Source organism: Stomoxys calcitrans, chromosome 3, assembly GCF_963082655.1.
Source record: "Stomoxys calcitrans chromosome 3, idStoCalc2.1, whole genome shotgun sequence".
NCBI lineage: Eukaryota > Metazoa > Arthropoda > Insecta > Diptera > Muscidae > Stomoxys > Stomoxys calcitrans.
Genome location: NC_081554.1, coordinates 94,928,512 through 94,947,280, shown reverse-complemented (window position 1 = coordinate 94,947,280; position 18,769 = coordinate 94,928,512). Strand labels below are relative to the sequence as shown.

Sequence of the window (18,769 nt, the reverse complement as noted above, 5' to 3'; positions counted from 1 at the left end):
AACCAACCGACCTACACTAATAAGAAGTATTTGTGCAAAATTGCAAGCGGCTAGCTTTACTCCTTCGGAAGTTAGCGTTCTTTCGACAGACAGACGGACGGACAGACAGACGGACGGACATGGCTAGATCGACATAAATTGTGACGACGATCAAGAATATATATACTTTATGGGGTCTCAGACGAATATTTCGAGTAGTTACAAACAGAATGACGAAATTAGTATACCCCCATCCTATGGTGGAGGGTATAAAAACGTCGGCGAATGAAAATCGGCGGAAAAGTGGTACTCTGTTTATAGCGAGGAAAATGGCAAAAAACTATTAGAGTGGCAACACTTGAAACTATTGCCGGCATCATTTTTGTCTGTTTTATTGGCTTCAATGGTTCGTTTTTCTTTATATATTTGAGAAAGAATATATAAAATAGAGAAAACAATAAGTGCAGATAAAGAAACATGTTTTGGTATGGGAACAAAAACATTTGATTGCTGTCAAATTCCGCTCGCGAAACGATTAAAAATTTCAGCGGCTATTCCGAAAGCAGAATAGAATACCAACTCCTTATACAGAAGTAATCATGTTTTCTTACTCTTTTTGTGCAATATTATTCTTAGTAACTGTTGTCCCTATAATTTTTTCCACCACTGTATGTATCTCTAAGCACTCTGATTGGTAACTTTATGGGTTGATTATGGATTGCAACCCCATCCTTCGATGGTGGGTATATTCACTTTGTCATCCCGTTTGTAACACATCGAAATATCCACTTCCGACCCTATAAAGTATATATATTCTTGATCAGCGTAAAAAATCTAAGACGATCTAGACATGTCCGTCCGTCTGTCTGTTGAAATCACGCTACAGTCTTTAAAATTAGAGATATTGAGCTGAAACTTCGCACAGATTCTTTTTTTGCCCATAAGCAGGTTAAATTCGAAGATGGGCTATATCGGACTATATCTTGATATAGCCCCCATATAGACCAATCCGCCGATTTAGGGTCTTAGGCCCATAAAAGCTACATTTTTTATCCGATTTTGCTGAAATTTGTGTTAGGCCGTTCGACATCCTTCGTCAATTTGGCTCAGATCGGTCCAGATTTGGATATAGCTGCCATATAGACCGATCCTCCGATTTAGGGTCTTAGGCCCATAAAAGCCACATTTATTATCCGATTTTGCTGAAATTTAGGACAGTGAGTTGTGTTAGGCCCTTCGATATCCTTCGTTAATTTGGGCCAGATCGGTGCAGATTTGAATATAGCTGCCATATAGACCGATCTCTCGATTTAAGGCTTTGGGCCCATAAAATGCGCGTTTATTTTCCGATTTTGCCGAGATTTGGGACAGTTCGTTGTGTTAGGCTTTTCGACATCCGTGTCGCATATGTTATTCGACATCCGTGTCGCATATGTTATTTTTCGGATCGGTTTATTTTTAGTTATAGCTTCCATAAAGACAAACATTTTGTTATACACAATTGAACAATGACTTATACCGATTAGTATTTGGCCCAAATCGGAACATATTTCGATATAACTGCTATGGGACATAAGGTATGCAATTTACAGCGGATTTTGATGAAAGGTGGTTAACATATATACCCCAGGATGTGCGTATCCAAAGTTCGGCCCGGCCGAACTTAACGGCTTTTTACTTGTTTTTTTTTTTATGGCGATTAAATCAATGGTAATCCGACATTCCTACCAACTCGGCTTACAGGGCCTTTATGGTTCATGAAATATATTCCCAAATAAAACAGCTTCTTTATTAAATATTTATTATTAAGATTTTTATTTACACTTATACAAAAAGATTAACACATATCAACGCAAAATTTAGTGGTATTGGATTTCTCAATTGATGTTTTGTTAATAAACCAAAATAGTAAATACCATTAAAAATATAAAATAATTCAATAAAAAGTCACATTTTTTCTTTTAGAAACTAATATTTACAAAAAAGTCTAAAATCACTTTAATGTATCTATCGAAACAAACCGTATGTGTAACTAAAGGCACGTATTGAGTTGGCATTTTCTTTGTGCAATTAAAGTATTTTTTCCTTCGGGAAATGAACTATTCCAATCATTGAAAATGTGTTTTTTTGCTTGGTACCCACTTTTATTATGAAAAGCGAACTCAATACTCACTTAAAGGTAGGTTAATGGCTTACAGGACTTTAAAATTTACATTGTAATCTGTGCGGTTATTGTTAAATAGTAAATATTGTTAATAGTAATATATTATGACTGGTTCAAGCCTTTGGATTCTTTAATGGCGGCCTAGCTCTATGGAAGATGTTGGTGGCTTTCTGATGCATAAAACACACTTATTTCCTGAAATTTTTAAAAATCAATGAAAAATCTGAAGAAAATCATATCTATAAATCTGTTTTTTCACGGCCTTATTCGCAATAATGTAGATTTGAAATAGGATTATTTGGCAGATTTCCTTTATAGAACTGTCCAGCATGCACTTATAAGGTGAGGTCATGCGAACAGCTGAGTAATTTTTTTTTATTCTAAATGTCAGAAGCTTGTGTAATACAGATGTGATTTTTATTCCAAAGGGCAGTATGCACTTCTGACGAAATTTTCGTTACCATAAAATGACATGTACTTTGTTAGACAAAAATTATTGAAATTCGGCTAAAATTATAAATCGATGTTTGCGGCCATATTGTATTCAACACAACTATTTTTTAGTGGCGACATAAATTGTAAAACAGAGCTCATTTCTAAAACCACTTTGACATTTGCGACATCTAGTAATCAAGGTAATTTCGTTGGGGATAGATTTTTGTTGTTGTGTTAAAGACGAAACCTCTCCATTGTACCATGAGAACTGTCAAATAAACCTATTTTTAGGTTTTATTAAGTTTTGTGAATAAGGCCGTTAGCAAAGCGTATTTAATAAGTTGGCCGAATCAGCACAGCTGATGGAACTTGATATGTCAATTCATATTTGGAATTCGCCTTATAAAAATATAAACTTCAAAATAAATATTTTATAAAATGATTTTTAATGTTTCCTGCTGTTGTGGTTTTTCAATTTACGGCAGTACAATGCCAGACATTAGAATGAGGAAGAAAAGCAGCCAACATGCATGACAATAATGGGGACCAGACGGGCTGTAGAAGATCCCTTCAATCTGCCATTTTAAGTCCCCATTGTAGTCATGAATGGCGAAAGGTCTGTGAACCTGAAAATAATTTAGACAGGAAAAAAGGTGGTTTGTTTATCCATTATCCTTCGCCTTCCACAAAATTTCAGGGCAGTGCCACAATAGGTGCTCAACCGTCTATAACTCCTCCTCATCCACACAATAAATAAATGGTATGTTCGCCATGTGTCCAGTGCGACGTCATCCTCGACCCAACAAACGTTAACCCCTTCCCCCTCAAATCCCACAAATATCCAAAAACCTCAAAAGGGGTACCAAAACCTTGTGGTGATTGAGCTCTAGTCATAATAATCCTATTTCAGCCCTTTTCTAGTGGAACGCTAATTACCCTGTCCATCAACATCGTATGAACTCAATTCAGGAGGAATCTTCATGTCAACCAGAGATTCATGAATCTGACACATGCGGTCCTTCGTTTTTATCGAGACACACGTCTATGAAGTTGGAATCAATCTCAGCCCAGTTGGAATTCAGCCAGAACTACCCGTAGAAGGGTAGGTATTTAAATGGTAGAGGTAAAATCTACGATAACCTAGTGAAAACTATTTAAACCTGCCATCTTTGTGGTTTTGTCCATACAGCCTCTGGAACCAATAGGTAGTTTGAAACTTATTTCTTATTGCTCTGATTAATAAAATCAAATTTGCCGAAAATTTAAAGAGTCACGGCGTATCGAATTTTCTTCGCCCTGTTTACATATGTTGACGTATCAAGTTCAACTACAAGACCACCTTGTAAATACGCCTTGGCCGTTAAGCCTAGTACTGACTTCATTCACAGCGAAAATGCCTTTTAAATTATTGCGAAATCCGATTGACACTTTTCTTCGTTAGAACACAAAGAATAGTCAGACATCAGCTGTGTACGGGAATTTGTGCAAATTTGCTCAATTTTTTACTGGAAGTCGTTTGCGTACTTCAATTTGCCAGCGGAAGAGAGCGCGAGAGAGAGACAAATTTTGACAGTTCGAAAATACCAACCTGCAAATTTCTACTGGGACTTTTTTTGCCAGCAGTGACACACAGTGGGATTAGATCTTTGTCAGCACAACAAGTGTTCTTTTTTATACGGAGATGACATGTAAATCAGTTGTAGTCCTATGCAGCCTTCAAAATGCATGCTGATGTCGTCGAATGGAAATTGTCCAACGAGAGGAGCGGGCGGAATAGTCCCTACTGCGTCTTTGCTAATGATGAGGGAAGGGAGATCGGTCTGTACGACTCCCCCTTGCTCGTGTCCTTTTCCGGTTTCAGTACCGGGATCAGACTGCCAATCTTCCAAACATCGGGTAGAATAATAGTGTTCAGATAGGCTGAGGATTGTTGTATGGTAATCGACTCCAGGCAGATCCAGATTCTTCAGCATCAATGTAGAGATTCTGTCTGGAACCAGCACCTTGCACGACTTGGCACCACAGAAGACATTCGTAGCTTCGTGCACGATTGTTGTTGTAGCAGTGTGTTGTCCACTGAAAGACTCCATCGGGCCAATGCGGTACGTACAACCGGCTGCCATGGGATTGCACGATAATTTGTGATGGCTGTCCAGTGGCACGGATATACGAATGGCACCCCTTCTAGCCTTTTCACTCTCGGGTCAACAAATTGACGTTTATCTAAGGAAAATACCTCGCAAGTATCGCCATCATTTTCTATTTAAAAAAATTGTTTTCCAAGCATGCAAATAAAAAACCGCCAAAACAAAAATCAGCTGTTTTTCTGCAAATTTTCACTGGAAGTCGTTAGCGTACTTTTGCTTGCAAATTTTTTAAAGAGAGTAAAATGGCTCTTACTCTTCTGCAAATTTTTACTGGGAAAGTACGCGAACAGACCTAACAACAGTATTGAAGCAGAATAAATTCGGCCCATTTCGTGAACATTTAATTACATTTAAAATTAAAATTGTGCGAAATTTATCCTGATGCAGTGATATTTCGCTACAATTTTGCTCATAGAACTCAGTATCACTTGTACGAAATGTGTTCGCATTATTTTCGTCACTATCACGAATGAAAAGTCGAAGTCAGTACCAAGCTTTTGAATACAATGACACTATTAGCCTGTTTGTCGATGTCAAACGGTTGCTCTTCTTTCATCTGGGCTTCTTTTTCCGATCTATATTCGTCTATATAGACGGTTTTTAGTATTTATTTTTGATGAGTTTTTACACTGGTCAGTTAAAGCTCTAACTAGCCCCTTGGGTTATACAAATTTCATCATTACAAAATATTATATACGCTTTGGTCTCCAATAATATCAGAATAAGTAAACCTCTGGCGATCAGATAGTTGTCCTCAATCCTATTCACCTACTTGCAGTGTTCGTTAGTCTGGATGCATAACAGAACCTTACTCTGTTACGACAAAAACTGCCCTCCTAGACACACTCGACTCAGATCGGGATCCCTTTGGACGCACCCCATCTTAGTCGCAGACTTCCTGTATCTGAACATTCAACAGAATCAAGCAGACGAAAGATAGAACACAACAAAGTGCCACAACAACAACCAAAGCACATTTGGAGCAGTAAATTCAAGTTAAGGTGTATTCAGTTAAAGTTTCCATGATTGTTTACGCTGAAACACAATTATTAACGCCGAACTAGAATCCCGCAGATCTCAACCTCAATTCGCGATCCCTATACTTTCTAAAGAAATCCCCAATTACTTTCTTTCCCTACTCATGCTATCATTGCAGATAGCATATCGATTTAACGAAATTACCAATCATGTCGAAGATACAACTTCCGATAGACTTGACTTAAGCTCCTTCTTGTTCAAATCCAACCTTGGCACTGGTAAGATCGTCTATCAGCACCCAAAATAAAAATCCATTTTTGTTCCAACAATCCTAATTCGGTGTTTTGTTTCCCTTTTCTATTTCACCTGGGGTTTGCAATCATAAACCCAACTGGAGGAACAAGGCAGACAAAATTCTCCATAATTTTGTCTTTGTTCTGACTTTGGCTCATCGAGATTTCAATTCTTACTCCAGAGACTACGCTCCCATTCCACACAATCATTTTGGTCCTTCGAACCGGATCCAGAGACTACGCTCCCATTCCACACAATCATTTTGGTCCCGTTCGAACCGGATTGCTGCGTTTATTTGGAGACTTATATTGGGAAATAAGGCAGACAAAATTCTCCATAATTTTGTCTTTGTTCTGACTTTGGCTCATCGAGATTTCAATTCTTACTCCAGAGACTACGCTCCCATTCCACACAATCATTTTGGTCCTTCGATCCGGTTCCAGAGACTACGCTCCCATTCCACACAATCATTTTGGTCCCGTTCGAACCGGATTGCTGCGTTTATTTGGAGACTTATATTGGGAAATACTCGAGAGAGTTCATCTTGTGACTTTGTCTCTCCATTGTGACAAACACTGAAGCAGGTTAGTTTGCATTTTTTTCTTTGTAAATTGGTTAGTTGTATCATAGTGCGAAAATGAGTGGTCATGCGGTTAAACGCATGGAAAATATCGCCAAAAATTAAAAGGAAATAAAATTGTTTTATACGGAATTGAAAAGAAATAAGAAAGGGTTCCTAAAAGCCGAAAAAGAAAAACCATTATAGAAGATTTCCCGCAAAAACTACCTGAAAGCCGAACAGACCGAGAAAGGCAAAGGATATTAAAAATTATGGAACATATGTAAGGAATCTTAGCTATATGAGAATATATTGAACGAAATCTGAAAAAAAAACATACGCTGGTGAGTTTTTCATAAGAATATTGTAGACGGAAAACACGTGGAATCCAGGTTCTTATATATAACAGATTGGCCACCTCATGTTACGTATGCTGTTTTTTTTTATCAAAGCCACGCTATTTGTGAATTTATAGCGCTGTTATCAACATCAATGTATTTCTGAATGCAAGCACCCATGTGCTTATGAATGCCAACATTTATTTCAGCTATATCTTGCTCCAAATGATATTTGGATGCCATATATCGCATGCGATAGTTTTTTATTTACATGTTCTTGCCTCCCACATTTTGCCTTTATTGTTTGGTAATTGGAGTTAAATTCCCGCCACACTCAAATATCATCCAGAGATCTCCTCTCTATTATATTTTTATTCTGAGTGTTTACGTTTTATCCATTCTCTAACATCAGCCCACTTTGGCTGGAGCCACTCCACTCTCTGGTTGGAACCGCTCCACTCTCTTGTGGAGACATTTACAAACCCTCTTTCGTGCTCACTGACAAAGCGCCGTTGGCAGAGTAGTGAGCAGTCGACACAGACGGTTCTGTTTTGATCATTCCTACTCTTGCTTTTGGTGAGCCGCAATTCACACCTCCCCCACTTTGTTACAAACGTCCATTGTGATACGTTGATTCGTGGGTGTTTGGTTGCTGCTGTAATTTGCATTCTTTCTGTTTCGCAATTCCATTCGTCCTCTATTTACGATTCTAGTGAAGAAATAAAGGGAAAGGTTAATGAACTCCACATTTGTCATTTGGCCCGTAGTTCCATGTGTTCCTCTAATCCATGTATCAAAGCGAGAGGAAGAAAGACATTGACTTTCGAACAGCTGTTGTTTTCTAGTTATTGTCGCTGTCTTGGCTGCGATAAAGATATAATATCTTTTTATTTTACTCTATTTTATATGAGATGTATCCCTTTGGTTATTTTGGGACCAAGGAGATCATTTAATAGGTCGGTTTTTTCATGTTTTTTTTATATAGCCTACATGATAAATATTTAATAAATACTTAAGATAGTGTCAAAATTCGATTTAGGAAAAAAATAATAAGATAAAAAAGAAAAGAAACTAGCTAAAGGTTTGGAAAAAAATTGTCGACTAATTTGTTCTTCTTAGAAAGTAATTGCGCTTTGTTTTGTAAGATTTTGGATCCAAGGCCAATATCCGTAGTGACTAATTTTGAAAATTATTGGTACAGAATTTCTTTGAGACTTGATTTTGTTTTGTTAAATCGGATTCCCATGAAAAAAAAAGTTTCATTCAAATTTCGTTTTTATATAGATCTACCACATTAAATATTCGTTCAACGTCGTACATTTCAATAGAAATAAATCCAATTTTTTTTTTAGTTTGTTTGTCGTTAGGACAGGGTTTTTTTTCGACTTTCTCAGAGTCTTATCCTTTAGTAAACTCATTATGGATTTCATGACCAGATGAAAAGAAAGGAAGTCATTGACTGCGATTTTCTGAATTTGAATTGGATTTTTTCTGATTTTCTTATCCATTATATACATTATCCTCCATTACTTGCTATCAGTGACAATATTCCGATTTCATTCTTTCGATCCTTCCGTCCTTTCACTCGTTACACTTTTGGTTTCTTTCTCGAGACTGAACGATCTCACTATGTCCCTAGAAAAGTTCATCCGCCAATCCGATCATTTGGTCGTGTTCGAGGCCAGTTTGAACGATAAGGATTTTCCTATGTCCTCGGTTTTCTCTCTTGAGGTCCACCAGGAGGAGTTGGCCTCGATCTGGGGAAAGTTAAAGGAGTCATATGAGAGATGCCTGGCCGATATTGAGGGTGAGCTCTCGGGAGATGACGGAGCGGAAGAACGGGTGGAGATTACCACAGTTACGCACAAATATTCGAGTGCATATGTTACATATTGCCGATGTAATACTAGGATTCGCGAGCTTATCCAGGAGCTCTCTGCTTCCGCGACTGTTCCGAAGTCCGGACAAGCTAGTTTTGGTTTCAAGCTACCGCCATGCGAGATTCCATTCTTTGAGGGCGACTATTCAGCCTGGCCCACATTTAGGGATATGTTTGAGGCAGTCTGTATACGAAATACGAGACTCAGTTCAGTGGAGAAGCTTTTCCACCTGCACCAGAAGACCAAGGGTGAGGCAAACGATATTGTCAGGAGACTTCCCCTTACTGGCGAAAATTTTCAGGTAGCTTGGGCCAGTCTTTGTTCAAGATATGAGAACAAAAGGGTACTCATTAACATTCAGCTGAAGAAGCTTTTTGGACTTTCCGCAATTACCAACGAATCTGCTTCGAACATTAAGATTCTTCAACGAGATATTAACTCATGTATCTCTTTGCTGAAACTGTACGAGGTTGATGTGGATAGCTGGGACCCCATCTTTGTATTCGTTTGTTCCAACCGCCTTCCAAATGTGACCCTGACATTGTGGGAACAGACATTGTCTGACAAATCATGTATTCCTAAGTGGTCAAAGTTGGACAGCTTTCTGACCAACAGGCATAGGACTCTGGAATCCGTATCTGAGATTAGGAAACCTGTTGATACTCCTAGCTCTAGTTCCAAGCCGGGTTCGAAGACATGTCAAAAGTCCAATCCGAAATTCCCATCCAACAACATTCGTGCCTTTCAAAACAAAGTGACTGAACCCGTTTGTCACTTGTGTCCTAAGGAGAACCATATAATCCGGAAATGTCCGAAATTCCTGAAGATGACGCAGGCACAAAGATTCTCCGAGATCAAGAAAAACAGTCTTTGTATTAACTGCTTTTCGAAAGTTCATACTGTCAAGAATTGTTCTAGCAAGTTTTCTTGCTATAAGTGTAACAAAAAACACAACACCCTCCTCCATAAAGACGATTCGAACAGTCCATCATCTCCATCGGCACCATCACCTTCTACTTCTAGCCTCGATCCAAACTCTGCACCATTTCATGCTAACCCTATACAGTCCACTAGTTCGTCTCAGGGTGGTGTAGTTCAGACTTATTTCGCAACGAATTCAAAGGGTGTCCTTTTGGGTACAGCTCTTGTAAAAGTAAGTCACAATGGGCTGACTTATAGAGCAAGGGCTTTGGTGGATTCAGGGTCCGAAGGTACCTTTATATCGGAGAGACTGTTTAACGTTATGAAACTCCCATTTAAGCGGACTTCAGCCACGATTTCGGGCTTGAACCAATCCGTTTCTGCATCGGTTCGGAAAGAATGCACCTTTTCACTGGGGTCTTGCTCGGATAGTAGCATAGACATTTCAACATCTGCCTTGGTGGTACCTCATTTATCTGGCAGCCTTCCATCAAGGACTATTGATCCTGCTCTTCTTTCAGAGCTTCCTAATATTCCTCTGGCCGATCCAAACTTCTTTCAGAGCTCCCAAATAGATGTTCTTATAGGCGCAGACATAATTCCGTTTGTCATGCTTTCCGGTATACAAAATCCAATTTGTGGATCGCTACTAGCCCAGGAAACAGTATTTGGCTGGATCCTTACGGGCCCCATACCTATCCAAACCACTAGCTCATTTACCACAATTGTTTCGAATTTTTGTGAAATCTCATTAGAGAAACAGATTTCACGCTTCTGGGAGGTGGAAGAGCCTCCACGGAGACGATTTATGTCCCCTGCTGATCAATTGTGTGAGGACTTATTTACCCGCTCTACCACGCGAGATTCTACTGGGAGATATATAGTGTCCCTTCCATTCCGGCGAGAATTTCCTGGGGAGATTAATTTGGGCGAGTCTAGGAGAAGCTCAATGGCTCAATTTCTTAAAAATGAATCACGACTTTTACGAACCCCCGATTTTAAGCGAGAATATGATGATGTCCTCGAGGAGTATATCAGTCTGGGGCACATGCGTGTGGTTTCTTCTTCTAATCCTACAGATTTCAGCCATTGCTATTATCTGCCACACCACGCAGTTATAAAACCCGAAAGCACAACTACTAAAGTCAGAGTTGTGTTTAATGCTTCGTCATCTACGTCCAATGGGACCAGTCTTAACGACGTGTTGCACATCGGGCCGGTCTTACAAAATGATCTTACGATCCTTATTTTGAAATGGAGGTTTTTTCAATTCGTTTTCAATGGCGATATAACAAAAATGTATCGTCAAATTCTGGTGGATGAGAAACATACTCCATTTCAACGAATCCTTTTCCGGAGAAGTCCTAATTGTCCAATCCAAGATTATGAATTGAAGACCGTCACTTTTGGGGTGAACTGTGCGCCATATTTGGCTATTCGCACACTTTGTCAATTAGCGGAAGATGTAAGAACGCAATATCCTTTGGCGAGTGATATTCTGCGTAATTATATGTATGTGGATGATGCATTGGTGGGGGCCCACACAGTTTCTGATGCCAAGGAGGCGAAGGGTCAGCTAGTTAAGGCTCTCAAATCTGCTGGATTTACCATGAGAAAATGGACCGCGAATTGTAGGGAAATTCTGTCCGACATACCCCAAGAAGATCTACTTCGTGAGGACTTCCTTAAATTTGATGATAGCAGTACTGCAAAGGCTTTGGGCATTCGCTGGAATGCAATGTCTGATTGTTTTTTCTTCTCTATACAACCATTCTCTGAGTCCACGACCTTTTCCAAAAGAAAGGTGCTCTCCGAGATTTCAAAGCTATTTGATCCTGCCGGGTGGCTTTCTCCTTGCATTGTTGTTGCAAAAATAATAATGCAAAGCATCTGGATGGAGAAAATGGATTGGGATGATGATATTTCTCCACAGACATTATCTCAATGGAGATCTTTTCAGACGAACTATCCAATTGTAAATTCCGTTAGGATTCCTCGTTGGATCCACTATTCTCCGGATTGTGAGGTGCAGTTCCATGGGTTCTGTGATGCGTCCGAAAAGGCATACGCGGCCGCCTTATATATTCGTGTGAAGGCATCCAACTCCATTCTCACAACTCTTATATCATCCAAAACCAGAGTGGCGCCCATAAAAACGCTCTCCATTCCACGTTTAGAATTATGTGGCGCTGCTCTGTTAGCCGAAATGATAGATAACATTATTCCTCAGATGAATGTGCCTGCCTACACTGTGCACTGTTGGACCGATTCCACCATTGTGCTTTCTTGGTTAGCTAAACCTCCATGCTATTGGACCACATTTGTCGCAAATAGAGTGTCAAAGATTAGCGAAGTTATTCATCCATCCAAATGGGCCCATGTTCCATCAGAGTCCAATCCTGCCGACATGGCTAGCCGCGGAATATGTCCACAAGAGATTGTTGACAATGATCTATGGTGGAGAGGACCATCTTGGTTAAAATATGATTCTGTTGACTGGCCTAGACCGAACCGTCTTCCCACTGACATCGTAGAAATAGAGCAGAAAAGTATCAAAGTCAATTTTAATTATTTCGAAAACTTTGAGGACGTTCTTGATCGGTTTTCATCCTTCCCGAGGGCCATTCGTGTCATGGCATACGTTTATCGCTTCTACTTCAGGACACATTCTAAATTTCGGTCAAATGGTCAGACATATTCTAGAACTATTTCGTCTTCGGAATTCGTTCGAACTGAGAACCTGTTAATATTGTTGTGTCAAAAGGCTTATTATCCGAACGAATACTCTTCATTATCTTCTAAAAAGATAATATCAAAATCCAGTACAATATTAAGTCTTAATCCATTCTGCGATTCAGATGGGATTATCCGTAGTTGTGGTAGGCTAGCATCTTCGTCAACGTTGACGTACAATGAGAAGCATCCCATTATATTGCCATATAATTGTCCGCTTTCCCGGTTATTGGTTCGATTCATCCACGTAATATCCTTGCATGGAGGAAATCAATTAGTTCTCAGGCTGCTTCGAATGAAATTCTGGATTCCGAAGGTAAAAACTCTAATAAAAGCCACTATAAACAAATGCAAGCCATGTATTTTATACAAGCACAAATGTCAGGTCCAACTAATGGCGGCACTACCCCCAGAGAGAGTTGAGATTTCTCGCCCATTTTTCCACACTGGTTTGGACTTCGCGGGACCATTTGATGTAAAAAATTACACTGGACGGGCTTGTTTGATTACGAAAGGCTACGTGTGTGTATTCGTGTGCTTTTCTACGAAGGCAATACACCTCGAAGCCACATCCGATCTTTCCACTTCCACTTTTTTAGCGGCATTTAGTAGATTCATTTCTCGCCGAGGTTGCCCATTGCATATCCATTCGGACAATGGGACAACTTTTGTAGGCGCTTCCAGAACCCTCGCCAAAGATTTTATTCAAACTTCGCACCAAGCGATCCTTTCCAATTATTCACACCAAAATATATCCTGGCACTTCATCCCACCTGGGGCACCTCATATGGGAGGCCTCTGGGAAGCGGGTGTAAAGAGTTTCAAGCTCCACTTCCGCAAAGTTGCAGGTAACTCCAAGTACACTTTCGAAGAGTTGCAAACATTATTATCCAGAATCGAATCCTGTTTGAACTCCCGTCCAATTTCTCCCATGTCCCAAAATCCATCCGACCTCGATGCCCTTACTCCTGGGCACTTTCTCATCGGTTCGCCAATTCTAGCTCCCATCGATCCAGACATTCGAGAGACTCCCATATCCATTGTTAATCGTTGGCAACGACTCAAGGCAATCCATCAGCATTTCTGTATTCGCTGGAAAGATGAGTATCTCAAGGAACTTCATAAACGCCATAAGTGGCAACGAGCTACGGAGAACTTGAAACAAGATATGTTGGTAGTAATCCGAGACGAAAATCTCCCACCCAATTCCTGGCGACTTGGCCGTGTTTCAAAGGTGTATTCAGGCAGTGATGGCAGAATTCGAGTCGCTGACGTTATGACTGCCAAAGGAACCATTACTAGACCAATAACCAAATTAGTAATTTTGCCAAACGAAACAGCATGAACCACTCTGCTCCACATATAACCGGAATTCGTACATAGATCTGAAAAATTGTCCTGTTTCTTGTATTTACTAGTTAACTATGCGCCACAACAAAAACGATCCTAGGAAATCGAAGGGAGATTTGCCTTATGTTTGTAGAATATGTCGACACCCACATGCACTAAGAAAATGCAGCCGTTTTTTGGATATGAACATAACCCAAAGGGAAAGTATTGTGAAAACCTACGGATACTGCGTCAATTGTTTAGCTCACAACCATTCCGAAGGTTCATGTTTCACAAAAACAGGATGTAAAATATGTCACCAGAAACACCATACCCTTCTTCATTCCCATCCCAGATGTCAAACTAGCAGCTCACCTCCCAGGCAATCGGGGGACCGTTCTAAAACAGTTGAAACCGCAAAGAAGGAAGAGCTTTCTACACCTCCGATGAGATCATACTCCAACTTAGATCACACTTCGCTCTCTGCTCTTCTAAAGCAAAACGCTATAACGTTGCTGCCTACAATCCTGGTTAAGATTTGCTGCCAATCCGAAGATAACGTTGTTAGGTGCCTTCTTGACTCCGGCTCTCGCTCAAGTTGCATAACCTCCCGCATTGTGGAAAAATTACATTTGGCCACTTTGGCACTAGAAGACGAAACCATTTGTCCACTTACTATGATCTCTATCCACGATCACAACGTCCAATTACAAACAATCCTTAAAGTAAAAAATCGCATATCCATGCTTACTCCTAGCGAATCAATTCCAGCGTCTTTCCGAAAAAACTTTCGCAACATCCTGTTAGCGGACACAGAATTCTTTAAGTCGCGTTCCGTTGACATAATTCTGGGCATCGATATTTACGCTCGGGTAATCCGGGAAGGGATCCTGAACAAATATGGGCTTCCCACTGCTCAAAACACTATATTTGGGTGGTCCCTTTATGGGCTTTGTTCGAAGTAACTCAATAATTTAGAGCGCAATCAGATTTCCAACAAAATAATTGAAACCATTTTCGCACTAGCAACTGAATTGCAAAGAATTATATGTAAACTAGCTACAGACCCTCATTCGATTTTAAGAATTTTTTACTTATATGTATAGCTAATTTGTCTATCCTTTTAATGGCATAATTGATTTTTTATTTTCTGCTGAATTAATTTCAAACATAATTGGAATATATGAATGAATTGATAATATGTATTAAAATTTTGAAATAACTTGATTTAAATTACATTTCTTTATCCTAATCATACACACCATTCAGACATTTAAATTATATTTGGATCTTGTATAGTCGATATGATTGGAATGCATTTATTGCAGCCGTACTGCAAGGCGGGCGGCAATGTTTACGCTGAAACACAATTATTAACGCCGAACTAGAATCCCGCAGATCTCAACCTCAATTCGCGATCCCTATACTTTCTAAAGAAATCCCCAATTACTTTCTTTCCCTACTCATGCTATCATTGCAGATAGCATATCGATTTAACGAAATTACCAATCATGTCGAAGATACAACTTCCGATAGACTTGACTTAAGCTCCTTCTTGTTCAAATCCAACCTTGGCACTGGTAAGATCGTCTATCAGCACCCAAAATAAAAATCCATTTTTGTTCCAACAATCCTAATTCGGTGTTTTGTTTCCCTTTTCTATTTCACCTGGGGTTTGCAATCATAAACCCAACTGGAGGAACAAGGCAGACAAAATTCTCCATAATTTTGTCTTTGTTCTGACTTTGGCTCATCGAGATTTCAATTCTTACTCCAGAGACTACGCTCCCATTCCACACAATCAATGATATAACTCTCCAACTGGATTTACCTGGAGTTGTGTACATTACTACTGTCCTCAACCTGTCTTTGAACACTCTCATAGTCCCCGATGTCTGGAAAATGGGCAGAGTGATCCTGCTACTGAAGCCTGATAAGGACCCGAGTGTGGGGAGTTGTACAGACCGATTTCCCTTCTCTCACAAGTAGCAAAGACAGTTGAGGCATTACTCCTCCCGAGCGATGTTGATGGAAATTCGCCGAGCATCAACTTCACTGCCCAACCTTTAACTTTTACTTAGCGACCATTCCGAATTAAATTCTGAATTTAATTGTCATCGTTACTAAAATTTAACAAAAATTACACAGATTCATTTCGAAATGTTAACGACCCGTTAGGATGTGCAGTTTTTGGAAAACTTAATTTTTATTTCCTGAATCGGTTTCTTAATACGACGATAAGGAAGAAAATTACAAAACAAAAACTTATCACAAACAATTGCATACAAAAGGAGGCCAAGATATTGGCGGGAGCAAATATTTTACTATAGCAAAACAATACAGGATGATCACTTATCCAAAATAAACCTAATTAAAGTTCTTTGCAGCACATTCATTGTAAAATAAAACAATAAATGCTTAACATAACTGGTAAAAAAGGAAGTTGGAAAAAGATATAATTACAAAAGAAGCATAACGATTAGAAAAGTAATTGTTCTTACTGCAAATGTGTATAAAACATAGAATATAGGTATAGATAGATTTTTTTAGTTTTATTTAAAATTGATAATAATTTAGTGCCAATGTCCACCATTTATCCAGAGATCGCATAATATTCATATGGAAGTAAACGGCACTTTATATTTTACGCTTGCGTTGAGTAAATGGTGGTCCTTTGATTTTCAGTTTTTGTTAGTTTTATTTTAACTTTTCGTAGGAAATGTATTATATGATAATGCAAGAGAATGGTGGTTGTATAAATGTAAATTGTTGTATGAGTGATTATGTAGCACATTATGATTATTAAAATATGTATGAAGGTATATGATCTGTTTCTGTTGTAGCGTGGACTGGCATAAATCAAGCCGTAACATCTTAGCTAGGTTTGAGCAAATAACGGTAGTTTTTGCTCATAAGGTTGAGGGTGCCTTGATGGTATATCTCCTTTTGCCGCTAAGCCGCTACGTCTTTTAATCCAGGATAAAACAAAAACAGATAATTTCTGATGCACTGAGTGAGTGAGTTTGTTGTTTAATTTTTCTTGTTTTACTATATATATTCTCAATTCTTCTTTAGATAGTTTTATTGCTATTTGCTCTAAAGTGTACTAAAACTATGCCCAAATAAAAGTGATAGAAACAAATCACATCAATAAAAATTAAAAAAAAAAAATATAAAAAAAAACAGGAAGATTGTCCCTAAACATGTTTTTTGTATGAATATTATGTTAAGTCGATTTCGACCAAGTGTAAAACTTTTTATTAGTGGATTTCCACCACTACTGATGGCATTAACTTCCTTTTTCACTGTAAAGTTTCATATAAGAAACATTCATCATTAATTAAAAACCATATCCAATGGTAGTTTAGAAAAATTGCTTACAAAATTTTTATTTTCATTTTCGCAGTGAAATGCAAACTTAATACCAACATTTATTCATACACTATTATATACTTGTTTTTTTTTTTTAAGTTAAATTTGTAAAATATAAACAAAACAAAAATATACATAAAAACTAGGTATTTAAATATCTAAATAATTACGACAACGCTAAAGCTTAAAATGTGTGTGTGTGTGTGAGCAAAAGTACTCAGTTTTTTAATCATACTAAAATTTAATTTTCAATTGCAACTCCTTCGTTTTGGCGCACTTTACAATGAAGTGGCACCGATGTTTATCTCTCTAGATTTATTGAAAAATTGCAGCTCTTTGTTGAAACAAAAGACGCCGATTGGCCTTCTCCTCCTCCTGTCGCCGGCGCTCTTCTTGTTCTTGTCTAATTTCGTCATGGAATTTATTTGTACGCAACTGTTGTTCAATTTTGGCCTCAAAAAAGTTCTTGGCACCGCTGACACCCACCTCTTCTACAGAGATTTCTGTCAAGCGTGCCAACTGGTTCAGGCCAGAATCATTGTCCAATTCTCCAGCCTGAGCTTTACGATAGATTAACAAGAATTCTCGGAAAGAAATTTTTCCATCGTTATCTTCATCAACTTCTTTGATCATTTCCTTGAGGCCCAAATGTGTCTGTGGGGCACCGAGTTTCTCCATCATGTACTTTAACTCGGTTAAATCCAAATAACCGTCACGTCCAGTATCATATCTGTAAAAGAAGAAAATGAATAAATGTAAATATTTAATCAAAATGCAAAAAGAAATGTATGAATATCTTAACTCATATCAAATGTAATTACAGTCGAATTTCTGTACAGTGAACTTCTATACAATGCAGCTCTCTCTATAAAGAACAAATTTCAAAACACTGCTTTTTCCTTCCCATTTTCTTGTATTCTGATCTCCTTATAATGAATTTCTATACAGTGATATTTTCTATACAATGAAACAATTATGCATGTGTAAATTTGACTTATGTGCGTTTCCGTCTCCTGAATTTTCTGTTACGCACACTAACACCTCTGTGTACCGAGAATAAAGTTACATATAATAAGGGGATTCCCAAATATAAAAATCCAAAACAAGCAAAAGAAGAAAGACATATCAATTACATTTTTTGGCATCAGTTAGTGGTGTTCAGTGAAACAATAATGACGCAGCGCAATAGCATTTCTCTGGAAAAAATGTAAATTACCAATAAAGTTGAAGAAGGAGTAAAGACATAGCTAAGCAGTTGGGAATTCTGCCTACTACGTTATCAAATATTAAAAAACAAAAAGCTGTAAAAATTTAGAAGACGAGCAATTTCGCAATAAACGGAAAAGGCTTCCAACCTGCCTTTTTGAGAATATTAATGAAGCAATGCTTAATTATTGATGAAGCAATGCTTAACTATTGATGAAGCAATGCTTAATTATTGATGAAGCAATGCTTAATGTCAAATTACTTTTAAATCCACAGATTCAGATAACGGTGAACAAGAACAAGCCGATGAAGAATTGGCTGATGTCAATAAGACGATACCTACATACAACGTGCTCCAGTATTTAGATCAATATGTTCTTAGAACTTTTGTGCAGATGAAGAGTAACATCCCAAGTAATGTATTTAAGTCTCTA

The 18,769-nt window shown here is 38.5% G+C and overlaps 1 protein-coding gene across 2 annotated transcripts in view; it reads right to left on the bottom strand.

The window, feature by feature from the left end:
- Positions 1-15,910: 15,910 nt before the first annotated feature.
- Positions 15,911-18,769, bottom strand: part of LOC106086573 (EF-hand domain-containing protein D2 homolog) — a 108,580-nt gene continuing 105,721 nt past the window's right edge. For both annotated transcript variants that reach the window (XM_013251303.2, XM_013251302.2), the window contains exon 3: positions 15,911-17,859. In XM_013251303.2, the coding sequence (XP_013106757.1) occupies positions 17,445-17,859 (415 nt within the window). In that variant the 3' untranslated portion in view covers positions 15,911-17,444. The remainder of the gene's footprint in view (positions 17,860-18,769) is intronic.